This window comes from Varanus komodoensis, unplaced genomic scaffold (genome assembly GCF_004798865.1).
Source record: "Varanus komodoensis strain SLA01 unplaced genomic scaffold, ASM479886v1 scaffold12, whole genome shotgun sequence".
NCBI lineage: Eukaryota > Metazoa > Chordata > Lepidosauria > Squamata > Varanidae > Varanus > Varanus komodoensis.
In genome coordinates, this window is record NW_025335349.1 from 12,775,238 (window position 1) to 12,796,622 (window position 21,385).

Genomic DNA, 21,385 nt, shown 5'->3' on the forward strand with positions numbered 1-21,385 from the left:
CTGTCATGAAGCATATGAGTACCTTCCCATGCCAAGAATGCTCAATCCTCTCCTTTTGTCAAGATTTAAAAGAAAAAACATGACACAGGAAGAATTTTAGATTTAGGAATCGCATTGACGGCAGCCACCTGTCCAGGCCGTGTGTGTGCAAGGACAAGTAGGTGGTTGCTTACCCCTACCATCAGCAGCGACTCCTGGTTTTTCTCAGCCTCACTGGCCATGCATGAGGCATTTCCTACCTGATCCAGAGGGGGCAGCCAGCTGGCCAGCATCCCAGGGATATTTCCTCCTTAGCCTCTTAGACTGACACTTAGGGCTTGGGTGTGGGCTATTGTTCAACTATGGGTTGTTGTTGAAATGTGAGTTGTTGGGTTCTCTGAACCCAGCTGCACTCATAAGACATGGTTGTAACCATGAACAGGACCCATGACTTGTTGCCGGGATGTGAACTATATGTAGTCATCTCTGCTGGGTTCAGACAACATGAGAACCCACATTTCAACAACAACTCACAGTAACGCTCAATCCATATGCAACCTATTGTGCTGTCTGAATCCAGTGATGTGCTGTGGTTTTTCACCATAGTTTGTTATCTCAGTTGGGTTCAGACAACACAATAGATCATGTTCAGCAACCACCTTTGGTTCAACAACAACCTTCACACAGCCTTCAAATGTAAATTATCATAGAATCTGAACCCAGTCAAAATTCTTTTGCTGAGTTCTAAGCAGTTAATTCCACTTTGCTTTTATCATTAATCCCCAGGTTTGTTTTAGGATTTTGAATTTTAATGTATTTTAACACTTGCACTGTATTGCACATTCTGTTAAGCACTTATTGAGTAGTGAGATAATCTTAAACTATTCTAAATAAATAGATATGTAGAAAAGATTTTTACTGACTCATAATTTTGAACTTGTAAGAGCTTTCACTCACACGGCTTAACAGATTTAAAACCAGTTTGCCCTTTTCGGTCCAAAGAGAAGCTGCAGGAAAGACTTTGAAAGACGCTCCAGCTGCACATACCTTTCGGATATGACTTCATTTTAAAATGATGCTTCCAGTAAGGAAAGACATGAGAAAGAAGGGGACAAGGAGGTGATTTCCCTCCAGAATAGCTGGCTGTGGGTGTCAAGGGATGCAGCGTCCTTCCATCTCTTGCCCTCTACACTGCTATATCAAGAAGTTGCTTACACTGATCTCTATCAATTGAGGCACATGTCAATATTCTGCATTCTGCTTGTACTTTGAAAGGTAAGAAGGGGAAAGTCCATTTGCACTCCACTGATTTTTTTGCTTTGGCTTTGTTTTTTCACAGGTGCCCCACCTTCAGATGAAGTACCTGCTGGTGATTATCCATTCATGGTGGAGTCAGATGATGGGCGGCAAGTGCCTGTTGTTCAAGCTTATGCTTTTGGAAAATATCTTGGCTATTTGAACATTACGTTTGATGATAAAGGAAATGTAGTTAGAGCAGCTGGAAACCCCATCCTACTAGATAGCAGCATCCCAGAAGGTACAGGATTTGAAATTTGTTGCTTGTAAGGCCATCTAATCATAATATGAACATGGATTTTAGCATGCACTCTTGCTATTCCTATGTTACTCCTACTTTACTCTGATTTGGCAAATTAATTTGACATTGCTATAAACTCGCTTTTTATAAATTTTAGAAGTTACTTATTTATCTGGATTTAAGGAACATATTTACACTTTTTATAGAAAAGTTGTTGGTTTAATACAGACAGGTTTCAAAGGCTTATTCTAAGTGCAATCAAAGGTTTTGGGCACATCTAGTGGGACCTTTTCTGCCATAACACAAACTGGTTTTGAAAGTCCCTTATTCCCTACATCAGTTTACTGTATTCCATGTTGAGGGGGAAAGTTGCTGTTCAAGAAACACAAAACGACCCTCCCCCTAAACAACCCTTATGGGACTGATTCTGATTCTTTGGAAGCCTTGCTTGTTCACTTTGTTGGCACTGTTTGGGAAAGTGAGTGTGTGTAAAGGAAAAGGCAGGTTGCTTACCTGTAACTGTTGTTCTTCGAGTGCTCATCTGTGCATTCACATATCTGGGCTTTTACCTCTGTGCAGAGCCTATTGTCAGGAAGCTTCTATAGTCAAGCATTCATTTTTGGTGGAAGCCCCCACCCTTCCTGTTCCCAAGAAGCACTGGATGGGGCTCCTAGAAGGAGGGGTAATAGGAAAGTGTGTAGAATTTTTTTGTTGTAGGTTTTCTTTAGAAGAAGATGAGTAAAAAATGGGATTTCTAGAGAGAGGAACAAAGGGAGAGTCATTTGAGGAAAGCAGAGAGAAGAAAAACCTATGGAAAGAAAGCAAAGTTCTTGTGGTACTGAGAGTGAGGCAATTCCTAATCTAGGCATGATGGTGGTTGAAAAGGAATCACAAAGACGAAGGGAATCTACCTCAGTGCTGCAGAATGGATAAACAAAGTTGCCATTCGTGTCAATCATCTTGTGTTTTAGATCCAGCAGTGAAAGCAGAAGTAGAAAGCATGAAGCTTCAGCTACAGAACTTTTCTTCCCAGGAAATAGGAAAAACTATCGTGTATCTAAATGGTACAAGCCAAGCATGCCGCTTTCGAGAGTGCAACATGGGAAATTTGATCTGTGATGCCGTGGTAAGAAAATGATGATCTTGGTTACAGATGACAGACTCACTTCTTGATGGCTTTTGCATTGTATGCAAAGAACCATCTCTATACGTGGATGTCTTAGTGGCAGACACCCACTCTCTTAATATAAATGTTTCCGTATTCATTTATCGCTGTGACAGAAATTCATGGATGAGTGTGTACCTTAAGGACTGACCTGATTGGATCTTCAGAAAATTATTAGATTTCCTTTTGCGAATGGCCCTCAAAGTTCATGCGTGACTCAGGCTTAAAAGCATTCATGTCCTTTACTGTAGACTGGAGCCAGAGCAGAAGGAAAATGGCTGTTAATGCTATTCCACAAATGTTCGAACAGAAGTTTCTGGCTATTGTGCTATGATGACATGGTGCTTATGCTTCTACTTCCATAAAAGGAGGCACTAAAGTAAAAACAAACACCTGTATTTGGATCTAGTCTTACTTTGCTGCTCACAGAAGAGCTGCATGACTTTTTCCATAGTTTTGCACAAGAGGCAACCTAATGAATTTTCTGTTACTAGGTTTTGACACAGATGAATGGCTATTTGTATTCCAGACATTAATTTTTTTGCAAATATTATTTTCTTTTAAGAGAAGGACAATGTGCTAGCTAGAACCCAAAGTCTGAGTTTCACTGTTTGCAACATTTTAAACTATTTAGCACATTTATTCCTCACATTAGAAAAAAGGCAGGATATTATAAATGCAATGTAAGAATAATAATAATGTTTGATATAGGTATGTATATGTATATATATTGCAGTTTGAAGATGCACCATTTCAAAATTGCCTGGCTAGTTAAAAATATTTAGTTCAGAGGCAACATTTAATTAATCTGTATTTCAGAGATTCTGAGCAAATCTAACATAAGAAAAGGTTGCTTGAATCAAATCAGACACTTTCCCCCAGTGGCAAGCCAGATGGCTCCAGAAAGGATAGGCCTTACCCTACTCAGAGATGGAGCTGAGTAGATTTTTCAGGGAAGCCTCTGCTAACTCAACCAGTTGAGCTTCATGTTGTGTTTTCTTCTGATTGGCAAAGGCTATTGACATGCCTGAATGATGAGCCTGTAGGCACTTCTATTTGGTAAAACAAGATAGAGGCCGTCACTACATTACAAATGAGTTCTGTTCCTTTCAGTCGAATTCGTATGTAAGTTGGATCACGTATGCATGGGTCGTATTTTGTATGAGTAAGCCAAATGTTTGTCTTAGTATACACATAGGCATGGTCACAAGGGCAAATACTTAAGAAAATCTAAGTTATGGAAGGCAACGTTAATTGCCAAAACACACTGGCTTGGGTACAGTTGCTCCAACGATCAACCACTGCCACAGAACATTATTTATTTATTTATTTATGAAGCTTCTATGCCGCCCCATTCACCGACGCCTCGGGGCGGCTCACAATAAATAAATAATCACAATATAAAAACAATATAATTTGAGTTGACCCGACCAAAGAATAAAATAAATAATATTAACAATTAAAATAACGCTTAAATAAAAAGGTCTTTGCCTGGCGCTGAAAAACAAATAATGACGGCGCCAGGCGGACCTCTCCAGGGAGCGCATTCCATAGATTGGGCGCCACCACAGAGAAAGCCCTCCTCCAAGTACTTACCCTCCTAATATCCTTCACGGAGGGTTCCCGGAGAAGGGCCTCTCCCGCTGATCTCAAGGGGCGGGCGGGCGGGCATATATATATTTTCATGCGTATAACCAACTAACTCTCACATGTATTGTCTTTAACTCATTTTTTTAATTAATAGGCTTTATGGCAGTTTATTCATAAGTACGAATGTCCGTTAATGTGGATGCTTACAACCTGGGACTGCCTGTACTCTGGAGGGTTATTATTTTTGGTCTTATTAGTGCATCTCTTCCCTTTCCTCCAATAAGCTCAAGGCAGCATTATGGGGTCATCTTTCTCTTCCCATTTGTCCCCACAGGACTGATGCTTAAAGATGCATTTGTCCATGCCTTGCTCAAAAGGACAATTCTTGCTTTTCTCTTTTTACAAGATTAGTTTGTAGAATGAAATAAGAGATGGGCAGCGTCACATGCTTTCCAACTAGTAGCAGATCCTTGACATCAATTTGATTCATGGTGTAAATAAAAAATTGCAACCTCACTGGATTGATATTGCAATTACTTAGTACCATCACTGTACAAGATGGTCTGAAGCAATAATGTCCCTACCTCGAGGCATTTGTGACCTGAGTTCTGACAGCGAAGTCACAAAAAAGAGAAGGGGAAAAAGACAAGGAAGAGGCCATACATCAGCATGAAGATGTACAGGTTTTATTTTAGATGAAGATTAACTCCGAAAGGCATGGAAGGTGTGGTCTGTGTAGCAATGACTGCCAGTCCACACTAGGGGATGAGATGGAGAAATAGTATGGACAAGATGATGTATTTCAAAAGTTAACTTGTATTTTTTCTATACAGAGAAATAGTAAGATATACACCATCCTATTTCCCTCTCGATTAATTGATTAATTAATGGTATTTACGGATATCCTTTATCACCCTATCCTGGGAGACTATCTGTATTTAAAGTGCTCTCCATGGGAAGTCACTTGACTAGATTCCATTTTACTTAGATCCATCAATTAACAATTGACTACGGATGACAGTGAATTAACAAAGTGAATTAACTGCACTTGCTTGTTTAAATAGAGGCAAAATCCATTCTAAAGCTAAAAGTAAACAAACTGACTGAAGAGAGAAAGATAAGAGCTGATTTGAATGGCTCTCAAGGGAGTTAATAATGCTGCTCTGTCAAATTGCAATGCATTATCTGCTTGCCTGTATGTGTTTATAGCACTGTGTTTTCAAGAGATGTTTGCACATACTTCTACTCAGCTTAATGGGAAAACTAAACATGACAGAGCAATCATAAACATCCTTACTCAGAAGAAAATTCTACTGTTACTAAGTGGCAAAGTAACTTGTGCTGTTTGCAGCTTTCATTCTCCTCCCCTATTAAGTTCATTTAAGGTTGCAGCATCAGGTCCAAATCCAACAAAAGCTTAGATTCAGCAGCTCCCTGGACAACCATCAGAAGGGATGGTCATGCTCCAGATTCCATGGGCATGTCAAAGCTGTGCAAGATGTGGAATGCTTCCTCTCCTTCATGCTTCTCTTCAGAGGTTTCAAAGGAAATCTCTTCAGATTTGCTCCTTCCATTTACTCTAATTTGCAGTGGTTTGGTATGATTTGTAATGCAAGTCTTCCATTTCACCTTGCTCACCTAAATTTCATAACTTGCAAAAAATACTGGGCAAACACCCATGTTTAGATGCTAAGGAGTGTACAGTTGCCCAGGCCTTTACATTTCACAGAAGCTTGTGGCTTTGAGCACCTGTTATTCATCCTATATTGCTCTTGCTTCTGCTATCTCCTTTATTTGGGGTAAGAAAGAACATTTTCAGATGATGCTCCTGAAATCATTCCTAATTTGTTCTGCAAATTACGACACTCTATAAATAATGAATATCAATCAAAAGGAGAATGGCAAAGAGAAAGAGCACATGGTTACTTTGCCAAATACTTGCTCATGTGCATTGCAATTTCATGGAATAGAATCACATTCCATTGTAACAAATTTTGCACGAGTTTAAGAATTCATGCTAAAGACAACTTATTTATGACTTGTACTTATACACTTTTCTTCCAGAGAAATTAAAACAATGTACAAGGCTCTTTTTTCTCCAATTCTGAAACACTTTTATCTTCATATCAATCCTAGAAAGTCATTCTAGGGAGTTCTTGTCTAGATTAAAACCAACTAGGACTTGTTAACTGCAGGAAGTGTAGCATAAAGGCAACTGCTTCTTAAACTCTGGGAAGCATGGGCACTTTTCCTTCCACAGTCTATGCCCCACTACATTTCTGCTGCCCCCCTCTTTATGTACCTATAATATCTAATGTGAAAACCCAGTATACAAATGTAACAAGTCAAATAGGTGAAGAGGTATTTGTAGATTAGATCCCTAGACTGTAGCGATACCTGCCTACACACACACACACACACACACACAGAGAGAGAGAGAGAGAGAGAGAGAGAGAGAGAGAGAGAGACTTCTATAAATGCACATGAAGTTTTCCCTATTCTGAGTTTTCCATGTAAAAACTTCAGTGTTTCATGCAAATTGGGTGTTTTTATCATAGATTCCTTTTTGCTGCGTACTTCCCTATTGCCAGGAGGTTGTTTGCAAGGGAAGTTTAAAGGAAAACGAATGGCAAAGGAGCGTCCTGTGAAATACTGAAATCATGCACAGCACCTGATCATATGGCCCCATACCGGAAGGTTTTGTTCATGCAGAAACTCCCTGGCTTGAGCACTGCAAGGGGTGCAGCCTAAGCAAATATCCTCAGCTTTAACTTCTGCTTTATAGCTGTCAGCAGCTAGAGGAAGGTTAGGATGATGTGGCCTGATGTTCCAGGAGTTGTCTGGGAGGCTGTGTCAACTGCCTCCTGGTACAGCCAGCAGGAAGCTTTACAGTTTGGAAAGGAGGGAGGGAGGGAGGGAGGTCCCAGCCACTTCACCTCACACCTTTCCTTGAGCCTTGGACATCCTTCCCAAGTCCCTCTAAAGTTCTCTTCCTCAGGAAGGACCTGGCAGTTATCCAGCAGTGGCACAGCAAGCTTTAATCAACACAGGAGTTACTTGGTCAGGGCCAGGTGGTGGCTGTGGCACCTGTATACGCCTACACATACGTATGTTCTCGGAAATAATTCACATGGTGTTCAGCAGGGCTCACTCTCGGGAGGTGCACTCAGAACTGTAGTCTAGGATACTTCTGTGGGATGGTTTGTAGCCTGACCTTCAGCATGTTAACTCTGCCTTGAGTTGTGCGAATGGTACCGCAGGCACCAGAAACTTTCGTGCATTCTACTCTGCAGAGCTGGCTGCCCTTACAATCCAGTCATAGGCCTATTTTTTCATGTGTGTTTTCCTTTTTTGCACAGACCTAACTTCATGAGGGAGGGAAAGCCATTTGGTTCATCTGTAGAGGTCTTTTCCCCATAATGTAGTTCTGCAAACAGAGTGCTTGGCTGGATACAGGAGAGGTCTTAGCACACATTATGGGGAGGAAGAAACCTGGAAAGCTTCCCCAAAACAAATAGGTTATAAGAGAGCTGCAAAACAACAAAACACCTATTTTTATGAAGCCTTATTGGAGGATGGAAAAAAGAGGGGAGGTTGCTGTGTGGAGTGGAACAGAATGTATGGTTCTTGCATTTTATCTAAATCCTACCATTCTGCCTCTTGCGAGGAACCCAAGGCAATGTACATGGTTCTCTGCACTTTATCCTCACAACAACCACCCTGTGAGGTAGGTTAGGCCGAGAGGCAGTGACTAGTCCAGTCACCCAGTGGTCTTTGTGGCTGAGTGGGGACAAGAACCCAGATCTAGTCCCAGTTCAGCACTCCTAACCACTAAGTAGGGAAGGCTGTAATTGCTCAGTAGTGAAAGAAAAGCTTTCTGCATATGCTCAGAGACATGCTTTATTTTTGCTACCATTGGCAAACTTTAAATAAATTTCAGTAGTTCTACATGGGTACCACCAACAGAAAAAAATACACAGAAACGTACATGCACATGGTGCATCGGATCTAGATTTAGATACATGTGACCGGGCTGGTGAAAGCAGAGTTACACGACCCCTCCTCCGCACGACAAATGTGCAACGGAGAGGCGACCCTCCTGCTGAATGAGGTGAATAATGATGCTGGACGAGGGAGATTCCCTGAAGAGCCACTAGAAGGAAAGTTTAGGTACCAGAACGCCCCCTCCCCTTCCCAGTGTTTAGGCAGGCTTGACACTTTTTCACTTGACAGGGGCAGCCTGAGTGTGGATTGGCACCAACTTTTGTCAGTTGCTTTATTATTATTCAAGGCACATCTAAAACAAACAGAAACAGTTGTGCTGCTCTTGAGGGGAAAAAACCTGCTCCCCAATCCACCGTTGGGCAATCCTTTTAGGTTAGTTCTAAGAATGATATTATAGCCTATCTGTGGATTTGAGCCTTTTTAACCCACAAGAAAAAAGATCCTTTTCACAGAACTGCTGCAGTGGTGGCGAGAGTGAGGAAGGGTGAGCTCGGGAGGTCGCAAGTAAGTGCGGGTGGTTCATTGCTGGGCACAGCCCAGTTCTACAATGAACTCACAGAACTGGTTGCTGCTGAGCCAAAACTTAGTGAATGCAATTCCAGGAGAGGCTGAACTCTCACACTTTTACAAAGTACAGGACCTCATGCCTGAATTATCAGGATTCTTCACCTTAACAGTGGGACTTCAACTTACCTGCGTGGTGTAATTCAGAACCTTCAGCTGATGATCCCTACTGAGTCTTCTGGAGTGCCATGGATCCTTTTCCCCTGACCACTGGTTGTTTTGGTGGATTCACAGCTTTTGCACATTTTCCCCATTGTGCAGGTTTAAAGAAGATTAAAACACTGCACCTAGATTTTACTTATTGGCTATAATTTTACTTTAAAATATTCTTGCATTTTGGGTGTTTTGGCCTCACCTAGCACTGGAATGCAGCTCTCTTGCACATACGTTTGGGATTCCAGAAAATGCTTCAACGTGCTTATGGCTGTTCAGTGTTGCTTTTACTGGGCAAGAGGTTCATTGCTATACTGACTTGTTTTAGGAGCTAAATAAAACAAAGGCTAAAAATGATAGACATTATTTTCTTTTTGAACACTTTAGGTTTACAATAATCTGAGACATCCAGATGATAATGAGTGGAATCACGTTTCAATGTGCATCGTAAACGGTGGTGGAATTCGGGGACCCATTAATGAACGAAATAATAATGGTATTTTCTGGTTTGAGTAGTATTTTTAGGCAACACAGATTCCATTGCCACAATTCTGTCAGCAGCTAACTAGTTTTAGGGTTTTATCTTAGGTACATCCCATTTTGTTTGGGAATGCTGAAAGTTTTAGGACTTGCCCTATATAAACATATCTGGAATTAGGCCCTTAGGAAGTAGTTTATAACTTGACCTGTTTTTAGGCTTATCAGACTGTAAAGACTTCCCCTGTTCTCTTTAAAGAAACATACATTTTAACCACACACACATACACATATAGGTATAGGCAGGACTTTTTTTGTCATAGAATGCACCGGAACGGCATTCCAGCACCCATTTTTCCAATGGATTTTACGAAGTGATTTTGAATCGCCTGTCAGCGTAGCAGGTCAGCAGCAAACATCATTAACATAGTGCCTGCGGGCTGCTTTTGTGTCCGCGCTGCCCGGCTTGGGATGCTGCTCGGCTTGGGATTGGTGTGTGTGGTCGCACGCTGAGTGCTTACTGCTGGCGGCGACGTGAGTTCCGGCACCTTTTTTTTTTTTTACAAAAAAAGCACTGGGGTATAGGTATGTTTAAAGCCAATGCAAACATTTTCTGGCTTTTGAAAAGCAGAAGATCGATCTGATGATTAACTCTTTCATAGACCAGCCTCTTCACATGGGACCACAAAGTGCAGCATTCATACGATTATCATCTGGGAATTTATTATGTGACTGTGCCACCCCAGAGTGGATGTTCTCTGGGTGCCTCACATCTATTGCTGGACACTAGAGGCAGGCACATACAGCCCTGGCCCTAGGAACACCCTCCGCGTGTTAGCCATGATCCGTACCATAAGCAGCACCACACCAGGGAGAACAGCCCCCTCCTTCCACGAGATGTTTTGCAGCCACCCCAGACCTGCTCAGTGCAGGCTTCCTGCACTAACAGCCACTTCAGGGCTTTTCTCCAGAAAAGCCTTTTTTCCCTTTCCTTTCCTTTCCTTTCCTTTCCTTTCCTTTCCTTTCCTTTCCTTTCTCTATCTATCTATCTATCTATCTATCTATCTATCTATCTATCTATCTATCTATCTAAACAACTTATATGCCACCCCATCGCATGAACCTCAGGGCGGCTTTTGCTCCCTGCTTCTAGAGGTTAGCTTGATGGCTACTGGAAATCAGCCTTTCCTGAGGGGGCACTGCTGCTTTGGAACTCTGACCCCAAGGCACCTGCCTCAGGTGGCATCTGCCCTTCCTCTGTTAGGCCTTGAGTGGTTTTTCATGTCCAGACCTACTCCCCTTTGTTGCCACTGACTGTCCTGCTGCTGTGATCCCCACACCTCCCTGCTGGTCCTTACCATATTTCACCCCGCCTTAATGGGTTATCAACGCAGCACCAACTGCTCTCAGTGCATCTCTCAACTGGACAGTGACCTGGTATCCAGAGGCCTACTGCTTAAAAATAATGTACCTTTTTACTTCTTGGTGGTTGTGATTGCCTCAGAACAAAGCAAGAATTTCCAAGCACCATGGCCTTATTTCCCATTAATAGTGCTGGGTGTCACATGGGGCTCAGAGATTTCTTAGGAACTAAAGGTGGCTTTGTGTTTTCTGTGTGGGTTGTATGTTGTCTCAGCCTTAACTGTTTAGCTTCTGCAAAATATGTGGGCTTTGATGACCATGTCCACTACAGCAGTCATTTTGTAAGCCACCCTGTGCTCCATGGCAGCCATTTTGTGCCGGCCAATATGCCTACCAGTTCAAGTAGTTTAGGGGTGCCTAGCTTAATTGTTCTTGTTCTCAATTGTTATTTTGGTGTTGAATTTTATACCATAAGCCAAGCAATATAGTAGAGTAAGGCCACATAGATTTAAAACATACTTACTCTCCCCTTTCTCCAAGAATTCTCTGATAGCGTAGAGAGGACGATCACAGCATATTGCTTGCAACAAGTCTGGGGCCTGCACTATTCTGTAAGATTCTCACTGAGTTCCCTTGCTGAGCAGGGGCTTGAACTAGCTGCCCTGTTTTAAGCTAGTACTTTGTCTTAAAACAAGGACAACTACAATGTGCAAGACAGATCAGTTGGTAATACATGTTTCATCTCTCTCAGGGACTATTACCTTAGAAGAGCTGCTGTCTGTTTTGCCTTTTGGAGGCACTTTCGACCTGCTACAGATCAAAGGCTCCATGCTGAAAGCAGCTTTTGAGCACAGTGTTCACAGACACGGGCAAGGAACAGGGGAACTGCTACAAGTTTCAGGTAAGTCACCTTGCCTGCATTACCAATTCAAAGTCCCTCAAAACTACTTCTTGACAGAAAATACTCAGAGAAGACTTATATTCCGCTGCTCTCAAAACAAGAAGCCACCCAGCATTGTATCTTCTGGAGACCAGTTTCATCCTCACAGGGTGAGACAGATCCACCCAGGGCTTGCTTTACCACACAAACCACCATTTTGTGGACCATAGTTCGGGGCTTGCTCATCCTGCTGGAAGCCATTTATGGGGCCAGACTTCTGTGAAGCCTCCAGCATGGATATCTTTACCCCAGCCAACCACAGGCACATAGCAGAAAACTCAAGTTGTCTGTGGAGTCATTTTTCACCCTGCCTTGCATTACTCACACTCTGGAATAGAAAACTCCTTTGTAGAACTGAATACTGTTCAAAGGGGCTAAGTAGGGCATCCCTAAGACCTGCTTACAGAGATCCTTGGTCAGGGTACAACAGCAAATTGAGTGGCACAGTGATGCCTCTGTGTTTACCTCTGTGTAAACACAGTGTGTGTTTACCAAAGGAAAGCAGTCAATGGAGTTGGCTGCATTGGCAATAACTGCATGTCCTCCCCACTACTTTCATGCTATGGAGTACACATAAAGACCTGTGTCAGTGCCATTTTCTGGCCTTAATTGTCAATTATACACTAATTATTCATTTATAGAGAAACTTCCTTTTTTAAAGAAACATCCTCATGTACTACTTTTCCACAGAGAGTGCTTGAAGCAGGGTACAGGTTACCTATATAATTCAGCTTTAAATTCATAGTTGTAGCTATGATAGTGCATCTGCCTTAACCTAAGTCAGCCCCTTCGTTCATCTCATCAGCTACAGGGGCCCTCAGCCATTTTGAGGAAGCGCTGTGATTACCATCACAAAATGGCAGCCATTGGGACCACACCTGGCTCCTGTAGTGGAGGTTGTCCAGTTACCAAAAATGTATAAACTGAGGATGAAGAAAATTAACTTCAGCACCCACCCAATGCAGAAGAGTTCCAGCCACCAAACCCACACCAGCTGCAGGCAGAAAGACACTCAAGAACTTCCCAGTTCTCTGTGCTGCCTTTCACTGATGCTTGAACTTGCATTTCTCCACAGGCATAAAGGTGCTGTATGACCTCACTCAGAAGCCAGGAAGCAGAGTGGTCAGCTTAAAGGTCCTCTGCACAGACTGTAGAGTTCCTGTCTATGTACCAATCCAGATGGAAAAAACATACAAAGTGCTTTTACCTTCTTTTCTTGCTGGAGGAGGAGACGGATATTACATGCTCAAGGGAGCCCCCAGTAACCACAGTAGTGGTAAGTATGAACCATCCTGACACTCTGTACATGGGCAAGCTCATGGATCTATATTAGCATTAATATGCCCGTCAGCAACTACTTTCTGCAGTGGAAAATATTAATATACAAGTTGATATTTTCCACCATTTCCCATTCAATCTGCAACAAGAAATATTTGAGTCAGGTTGGTTTTGGATGTTTCCCAAAAGTGCAGAAATGAAATGCAAGCAAGAAACCATTTCAAGAAATGTTCTTCAAGAAAACATAGCAAGCATGCAAGAACACATTTGAGACAAAGAAAATTTTTTCAAGTGCCACTTTCTAGCACTTTCAAGCTCCACATGGCTTCCAGGACAAGCAAGAGTTTTCATTCATTTGTTCAGTGTGTCATTAAGACAGTTTTCTTTTACTGACTGGTTAGTGAAATTTGCTTGGCTCCCATTTGAGCTTGCTTTGTGTAAGAAATAAATTGGAGCTGGAACATGAAGCTCACTGAGAGATTTTGGGTCAAGCACGAACTGTGAGACAAACCTACATCACAGGGTTGTCATAAGAATTAAACAGAAAGGAGGGGCCTCCCTGTAAGCCATCTTGGATCTTTGCAAGGGGAAAAAGAGCAAGATATAAATTAATAAATTAGTCATTGTAAATCACTGTTGCTGCTGTAAGTTCCTTTGGTCTTTTCTAACAGAAAGGCTAAGAAGTGAAATACAGTAGTACATTACTACTAATTTGATGTCAAAACAACTTACACTAGGACAGGAATAGGAAATAGACAGAAGGTAGATTTCCAGATATACTGGACTTCTAACTGCCAGACGCCACTGCCAACATAGGCATGGGCCAGGAATTCTGAGAGCTGAACTTCAAAAATACTTGGAGCGCTACAGCAAAGGGTGCAAGACATTCTCTTTCAAGGCCAACACAACCAAGTCGCTATGTCCAGAACATTCCACAGCCATTGTTTCACACTAAGGATGGGCAGCCAGCTAGTTACCCGCCAAATGTTGTGTCCTCAGCTCCCATGTTTCCTTCCCAATGGCTGTGCTGGCTAATGCTTATAGAAGTTGTGAGCCAAAACAACAGGCAAGCCACAAGTGTAAAATCCACCTGGCATAGATTAGCTGTTGAAACTGTTGATAACTGGCCAACCAATGGAAGCAGGGTCTTTTCATAGTTATGCACTTTCTTTTTAAACAGGTGATCTTGATGTTGATGTTGTTTCCAATTATATCACTAGAATGGGAAGAGTATTTCCAGCTGTTGAAGGCCGTGTGATGTTTTCTGCTGGAACTGTACTCCAAGGACATCTTTATTTGCTCTCTGGATTATTTGTGCTACTTCTGTACTTTGTTGTTTAAAATTCATCTGCTGTGAATACCTCAGACATCTCCCATATTTTAGCGCTTTGTTAGTAGTCACACAATCACAAAGCATGCATTGATTCCAAGATTCTCAAAGGCAAGTATGTAAATTATTATTACTACAACTAGCTGGAAAAATGTATTTACATTGATTTAAGACTTCATTTATTTGGTATGTATAATGCTTGAACCATGTATATAATCCATGTATAGATATTTGATTTTTAGAACATTTAAAAACCAAACCTGTAAATAAAAGGAATCAGATTCCAGTGGGCATTTTGCAAAGTATTATGAAAAAGACTAAATAGTTTAGTCTAATTAGGTAAACATTCAGTGGCATTCTAAATTACCTTCCAGGAGCTCCTGGCTTGCCTTACTACCCTTTCTGTCTTCTAGGTGTGCTTTTGTACCATAGAACAGCATTTGAGTGGGGGCAGGGAAGAAAAATTCCAACATCATCAAGGACCTGTGAGGAGGACCCAACAAGTGAACGGGATGGGCATAGAATAATAGAATTGTAAAGCCACTGAGTCCAAATTAAAGCATCCCCAATAGGTGGCCGTCCAGCTGCATCCTGAATGACTCCAATGTGGGGAGAGCCCATGATCTCCCTAGGTAGTTGGTTCCATTGCTGTATTGCTCTGTCAGGAAGTTTTTTGCGCTGTCCAGCTGGAATCTGACTTCCAAGAAACTTAAGCCCATTATTACCTGTGCTGTATTCTGGGATGACTGAGAAGCGATTCTGGCTCTCCTTTGCAACAGCCTTTCACATTTGAAAAGTGCTATCGTATCTCAGCTCAGTCCTCTCAAGGCTAACCCTGCCCAGTTCTTTCAATCTCTCTTCAAAGAGCTTTGTTTCCATCCCCTGATCATCTTTGCAGCCCACATCTGATTTTTGCCCAGTTTGTCTGCATCTTTTTTGATGTGTGATGCCTAGAACTGGACGCAGTACTCAAGATGAAGCCTAACTAGTGCCAAATAAAGGGGGACCAGCACCTCACGTGATTTGGAAACTATACTTCTATTAATGCAGCCCAATATACCATTTGCTTTTTTTCTGGAGCCACATCATATTGCTGGCTCATTTTCAACTTGTGATCTACAACAATTCCAAGATCCTTCTTACTTGAAGTGTTGTTGAACCAAGTATCTCCCATCATACATTTAGTTTCCTTTTCCTACATGTAGAACTTGGCATCTGTCCCTAATGAATTTCCTTCTGTCGCTTTCAGCCCAGCACTCCAGCCTACCAAGATGCCTTTGAATTCTGCTTGTCTTACAAAGTATTAGCCACACACCCACTTTTGTGTCATCTGCAAATCTGATAAACATTCCTTGTACCTTTTTGCCAAGTTTTAAAGAGCACTAGTATCAGACTGAGCCTCACTTGTTACCATTCCTATCTCAGAAGGTGCCACTGAGAAGCACTCCGAGTCCAGTCCTGTAGCCAATTGTGGATCTGATGTTCCATATAGCCCATTTTTATCTAGTTTCATGATCAGAATGTCATGGAGCACTTTGTCAATAATTTCTTGGAAACCAAGATATATTATGTCCACAGCATTCCTACAGTCCACAAGGGAGGTTACCCAATCAAATGAGACCAGAGTAGACTGCCAAGACTTCTTGGTAAATCCATGTTGGATTCTAGTAATTACTGCATTGCTTTCAAGATGCTTACATACTGACTTCATTATCTGCTTCAGAATTTCCCCATGAGTTGATGTTAGACTAACTGGTCTGTAGTTCCCAGGAACTAGATGATAGGGACAACAAGAGGCATCTGGCACTTCCCCCATCCTCCATGATTTCTCAAAGGTACTAGTGGTTTTTCTTCTGCCAGTTCCTTTATTACTGTGGAATGCAGTTCATCAAGCCCTGGAGATTTGAACTCATCCAAACGAATTAGTTCTTCTTTGATCATTTATTTATAAAACACAAGCTTCAATCCTGACCCTTCAATTTTTGCTTCATTTCTGCCAGAAGGGTTATAGATTTGCTTTTGGGAAAAGACTGTGCCAATGTAAGAACTGATAACTTCAGCCTTTTCTTTGTCATCTGTTACCAATTTGCACTCCTCACTGAGAAGTTGGGTTGGGCATACTTTTTTTTTTTTTTTTTGCTTTTGATTAAGCAATCATTTCTCCTGTATTATCTACATAGAAAATGTGTGCCTTTATGATGGTAGATGTGAGTGCTCTATTCCTTTCAAAACAGATCAAGCATCACCACACAGTATTTTGTCTGAGTGGGTATTCTACCTCATATCATATGGGGTTATATTACCTCAAAAGCTGTATTATCCCATGAAAACAAATGGTTTTTATGAGCTCAGTCCATTACTACTAAGACAAGACAGGAGGACATAGGAATAATGAATAGAACTAGCCTTCCCCACAACTCCTGATGTTTTGGCATACACCTCCCATCATTGTGACTATAGGCTGAGTGGGCTAAGTAGAAATGGTATGTACAACTCAGGTGTCTTTATATCAAGAATTAAATACAATTTATCTGAGGGGAACATTTCTAGATCCTGGTGTATGAATGACATTATGTAGATTAATGAAGCTCAGAAATTCATGGAAAGGAAAATACATTCAAATTTTTAGAGTCATTTAAGCACCGTTTCCAAGTTGATTCACCACATAGATAAAACAAGGAGCTACAAACAGTTGAGCTAGAGACAAATATGAATGATGTTTGATTATATAACTGCAGTTTCCATATAATGCTAAACTATTTATGTGACATCTGAAGCAGCTGAAAAAACATATCTTGTGGGTAATGTTTGACCCAGGATCTGAAACCATGATTTAAAGCTAGTTAGCAAACTATGTGTTACATTTCTGAATCAACATACCATGCTTTTCAATGTAGCTCAGCCCCAAAGACTGCTGGTTAGGATAGCATCTGACAGAACGTAACAGCCCCATGGTTGGCTCATGGATAGCACAAACCACGGTGCATTAAATCTGAAAGTAAAAGTGGTTATGCAGTAATTTTCAAAACCAATGTGAATGTTCTTTCACTTTTGGTCCTTCACAAGATCTTAATTTCTCAAAAGATTTTTTTTTTCATATTCTGTTTTTATATTTTTATATCAGACAGCAAAAACAGTTTTATTTAAAAGAAAAACAGACAACAGGGACATGAAATTCAGTCAATAATAACCTTTAATCAATCTCCGAGTAAAGTTTTTTTCTGAAATTAAAGTTAATGTTATATACAAGCAATGTACAAGACTACGGAGAGACCTACTCATTAAATTAGCACATAGCAGCCATCTATACAACAGAGTTAATTTAGTGTTTTGATGTTTGACATTCATGATGATTCAGATGAAGCAGCCTTTTAAACCTGAAAAACAATATTGGGGAAGGGGTGGGAAAGAAAATATCTGTAATTTAGTTTACTCAAACAGAGCAATGTATATAATACATTATTATTTAGTATCAACTAAAATAAGTTCAGAACAATGTTTGTTTGTTTTTTTAATATACAAGTGTCATTGGTGAATATTGCCATAGGCATATTTAGTAAAGACAACTTTCAGGATGGTGACAGGTAAAGCATTCTACCAAATTCCCAAAAAATAGCTCCAAACTAGCTAATGAAACAAAAGTTTAAAGACATGTCTGCATTTATGCACCAATGAATCAAGGATTACAATTTACCAGGAGGTTCCATATGATCCCCACTGAAATGGTTGGGAACCATGCAAAAACTCTTGTGCCGCTCCATTCCTTTCAATGGGACTTGTGCAAGGAAATGTCCCCATAAACTGGGAGCAATCACCATGTCATTGCAGAAAGCTGAGAGCCTCTCCACAGGATTCTGCAGCAGTGAGCATACACCCATTAAATTAAGGCGTTCTTAGAACTGTATAAAACAGGCACAGGTGCATGTGTACAGAATGAGGAATCCTTACATATGAAATATTCTTGCCGGCACCAGCAGGAAAATTACATCAGTAATTAGACAAGTTAGAACAAGAGCTCTGTGTCATGACATACCTCTTTCAGTTCTGGGAATAGTTCCTGAATCCCAATATCCAGTAGAACATAAGTTAACTTTAAAAAAGAAAAAGGCAAGACATTTGTAATCTGCTGTGCCTGCATGCATGTACTTAACAAGCAGATCAAAAGAATTACTATCCACATGTCAACAAAGAACTCCAAAAACAAACTGAAATAACTTTCAAAGCCATATTAAATTTGAGAAAAATGTTAAAAATAAAGATGGAGTTGCAATAGTTGCCCAGTAAAAACATGTCGTTTACCTGTCACTGGGGTTCTTCAACTGGTCATCTTTGAACTCACACAGGTGACTTACTATGTTGGTGCATCCTCCAGGGGCTTCCACCTGCTGCTCCATATGCCTCACTCCACTGTCTGCCTTCATCTCTCTCTATGCCACTCTCAGTCTCTTTCTGCTCCCCTGTGCTTCTGGTTTCCCTGCACCTTTGCTTCTCTCACCTCTCTCATTTTCCTCCTCTCAGCCCACCATTTTGCTATACTTCACCCACATTAATTGTCCTGCTGGGTGCTAGCCCCACCCCTGCTGAGAGCAAGCATGACGGGGTTTGCAAAGTGTTCCTGTGGGACACTAGTCACACCAATTATGCTGATCCAGAGTCTGAAAAAGAACATTTTAATGGCCTGAAGAGCAAGAGTTTGCTCAAGATTCTGGGATACAACAAGGGAGGAAGCGGAGGCAATTAGCTCAAGGACAGATGTGGTGGTGGGCCAGAAAGACCTGGGAAATAGCATGGAGATGCAGCCAGAGAGAGGGGCTGCCAAGACTGGGGAATCCTCAGACAAAGATCAGCCTCTCCCCCTGGAGCTGGTTCCCATGGCTAGGCATCAGAAGCTCAATTAGAAGAGAAGTGTGTCGAAAAGAGCCATGCATGTTTCCACAGCATCCCTCCCTGAGGGCTGCAACACAAATGAGCTTCTAAGTAGTGTTTTGAGAAGTAATTGTTAGATTACTAAGAAACCATTTTGTGTGTATTCAGAGACTTGTCTGGATGATTTATGGTTGGAAAAAATAGTGTTTTGCAAAGGAACAGCATGAGGCCGGTTGCTCATGATAACCCCTTCATTTTTTTCTCTTTCCAACTTCCTAGCCATTTCTTGTACCTTTTGTTCATGTCTGAAACCATTTTGGCTTTTCTTCACTCCCCTTCTGGCTTCATAGGAAGGCCAGGAAAGCCTCAACAGAAAAACCCTCTACCTTTGCCTACTCTCTTCCTCTGCCACCCTCTGAGGGACTAAGGAGAGGGGGGCAACGCCCAGGAAGTGGCTGGCAAGCTGAATAAAGAGGCCCTCTGGGCTCAATCCAATCTGCTGACTTTTGGTTTCCAACCCTGCTTTTAAACTATTTAGTTCAGAAGGGTCTGTTGTAGCAGAAACAAAACCAGAACTTGTCCTCCATCTATCCTTGACACATCCTACACCACGCCAGGAAAAGAACTGACTGCAAGCTAGCACCTTCACTCAGGCAAATCTCAAGAAATAAACCTTATTAACCACAGGGAGTGCAGTGAGCAGCAGCAAGAAAGTGGTTCATCCTTCCACAACTGGGGTAACATCAAGGGCACAGGCACCAAGTGATGCTGGTACTGGATGCTTCTGTACTAGAAACTGCAGCAGGCCACTGCTGTTGCCAATCCCACCTTGAAATGACTTGGGTAGATTCGTGGGTGACACAGTGTTAAAAATAGCTATTGTCTGTTACTTGTGTGCCTGCCAAAGGTGAAATTGACAGGTAGTTAATTGCACCTTTGTTGTAGCTCCCTGGAGCACCACCGCTAAGGCACTTCACAGCTAGGCTGTAGTGGCCAGAACAGAATGGGCAAGAAATGAGAAAGGGGTCAGTGAAACACCACAGAAAGCTGCCTGTCTCCTGAGAGCACCTACTTGTTTGTTAAGAACGGGTTGCTGGAATCCATCAAACAGAAGCCTCACGCCTTCGTATTTTGCCTCTTCTCCAATACATTTGCCTATCAAATCTGGGCAAAATATCAAGACATAACCAGTTACTACAATTCAAATGAGGGTGGGATGCAAACACATTGCCCAGATCAGCAGAGCTTTAAAGAGATCCAAAATACTTATTTTGCAGAGGAGATTGCTGGTGCCAACTACATGCTCCAGTTCCTCCAACGTGCTTTGACAGCTTAAGTATACAATTTGTGTTTGACCAGCCAGCACCTTTCCTGCCATGCAGATAGTTCTGAAGGCTTGTGGGTCATGAGAGGCTAAAGCAAGGGACTGACTTCATGTCTCAGTGCCTGTGAATGAACAAATGCCGTTGCCTCAGCACAAAGGTTTATCGGGCTTTCTTCAAATGCCATGAGTCACCAGGTGTGCCCACCAGTCCTTAGTCTGTGTTTCTGCTTTGATAATCCCCCTGATTATGCATTTCAACATGATCTAGGCCAATGCAGAAAGCCCGGGTTTTGTCTTCGGAGAAAAGAAATAAGTATTTTCTTAGAACCGTAACAATTGTTTCAAATACAAAACCTCTCAATCATGCACAAAGAGAAATAGAAACTTTACACATATGTCAGAGTTCTGTTTCACCTTGTATAACATTTGCAGACAGGAAGGATAAAACTTTAGTTGCCTTGAGGAGTATCTTATACAGGGAAACAGATGGGGGAACATGTTCTTGTTCATTCTGTGGACTTTTCTGCTGCCTCCAGTGCCATCAACCGAGACAGCTGATAAAAGACTTGTGGGAACGATTTTGCAGAAATTCCACTATCTTCTGGCTGAACATTTCCAGCATCTGCTATTAAGGGAATATTGCTTGGCCCCTCAGCCACTGGCTTACAAGATTCCTCAAAGGTTCTATATTGTCCCCTATGCTTTTTGGCTACAAGCTAGGCTCCAGCAGTATGTGGACCGAGAACTACCAGAAGTACAGGCAGGATTTCAAAGAGGGAGAGGAACTAGAGATCAAATTGCCAACATACGCTGGA

The 21,385-nt window shown here is 41.7% G+C and overlaps 1 protein-coding gene across 1 annotated transcript in view; it reads left to right on the forward strand.

The window, feature by feature from the left end:
- Positions 1–17,687, forward strand: part of NT5E (5'-nucleotidase ecto) — a 33,584-nt gene extending 15,897 nt beyond the window's left edge. Inside the window, exons 4-9 of the mRNA XM_044421456.1 lie at positions 1,319–1,516; positions 2,488–2,642; positions 9,381–9,489; positions 11,584–11,733; positions 12,848–13,048; positions 14,231–17,687. Coding sequence (XP_044277391.1) covers positions 1,319–1,516; positions 2,488–2,642; positions 9,381–9,489; positions 11,584–11,733; positions 12,848–13,048; positions 14,231–14,391 — 974 coding nt within the window. The 3' untranslated portion in view covers positions 14,392–17,687. The remainder of the gene's footprint in view (positions 1–1,318; positions 1,517–2,487; positions 2,643–9,380; positions 9,490–11,583; positions 11,734–12,847; positions 13,049–14,230) is intronic.
- The last annotated feature ends 3,698 nt before the right edge of the window (positions 17,688–21,385 follow it).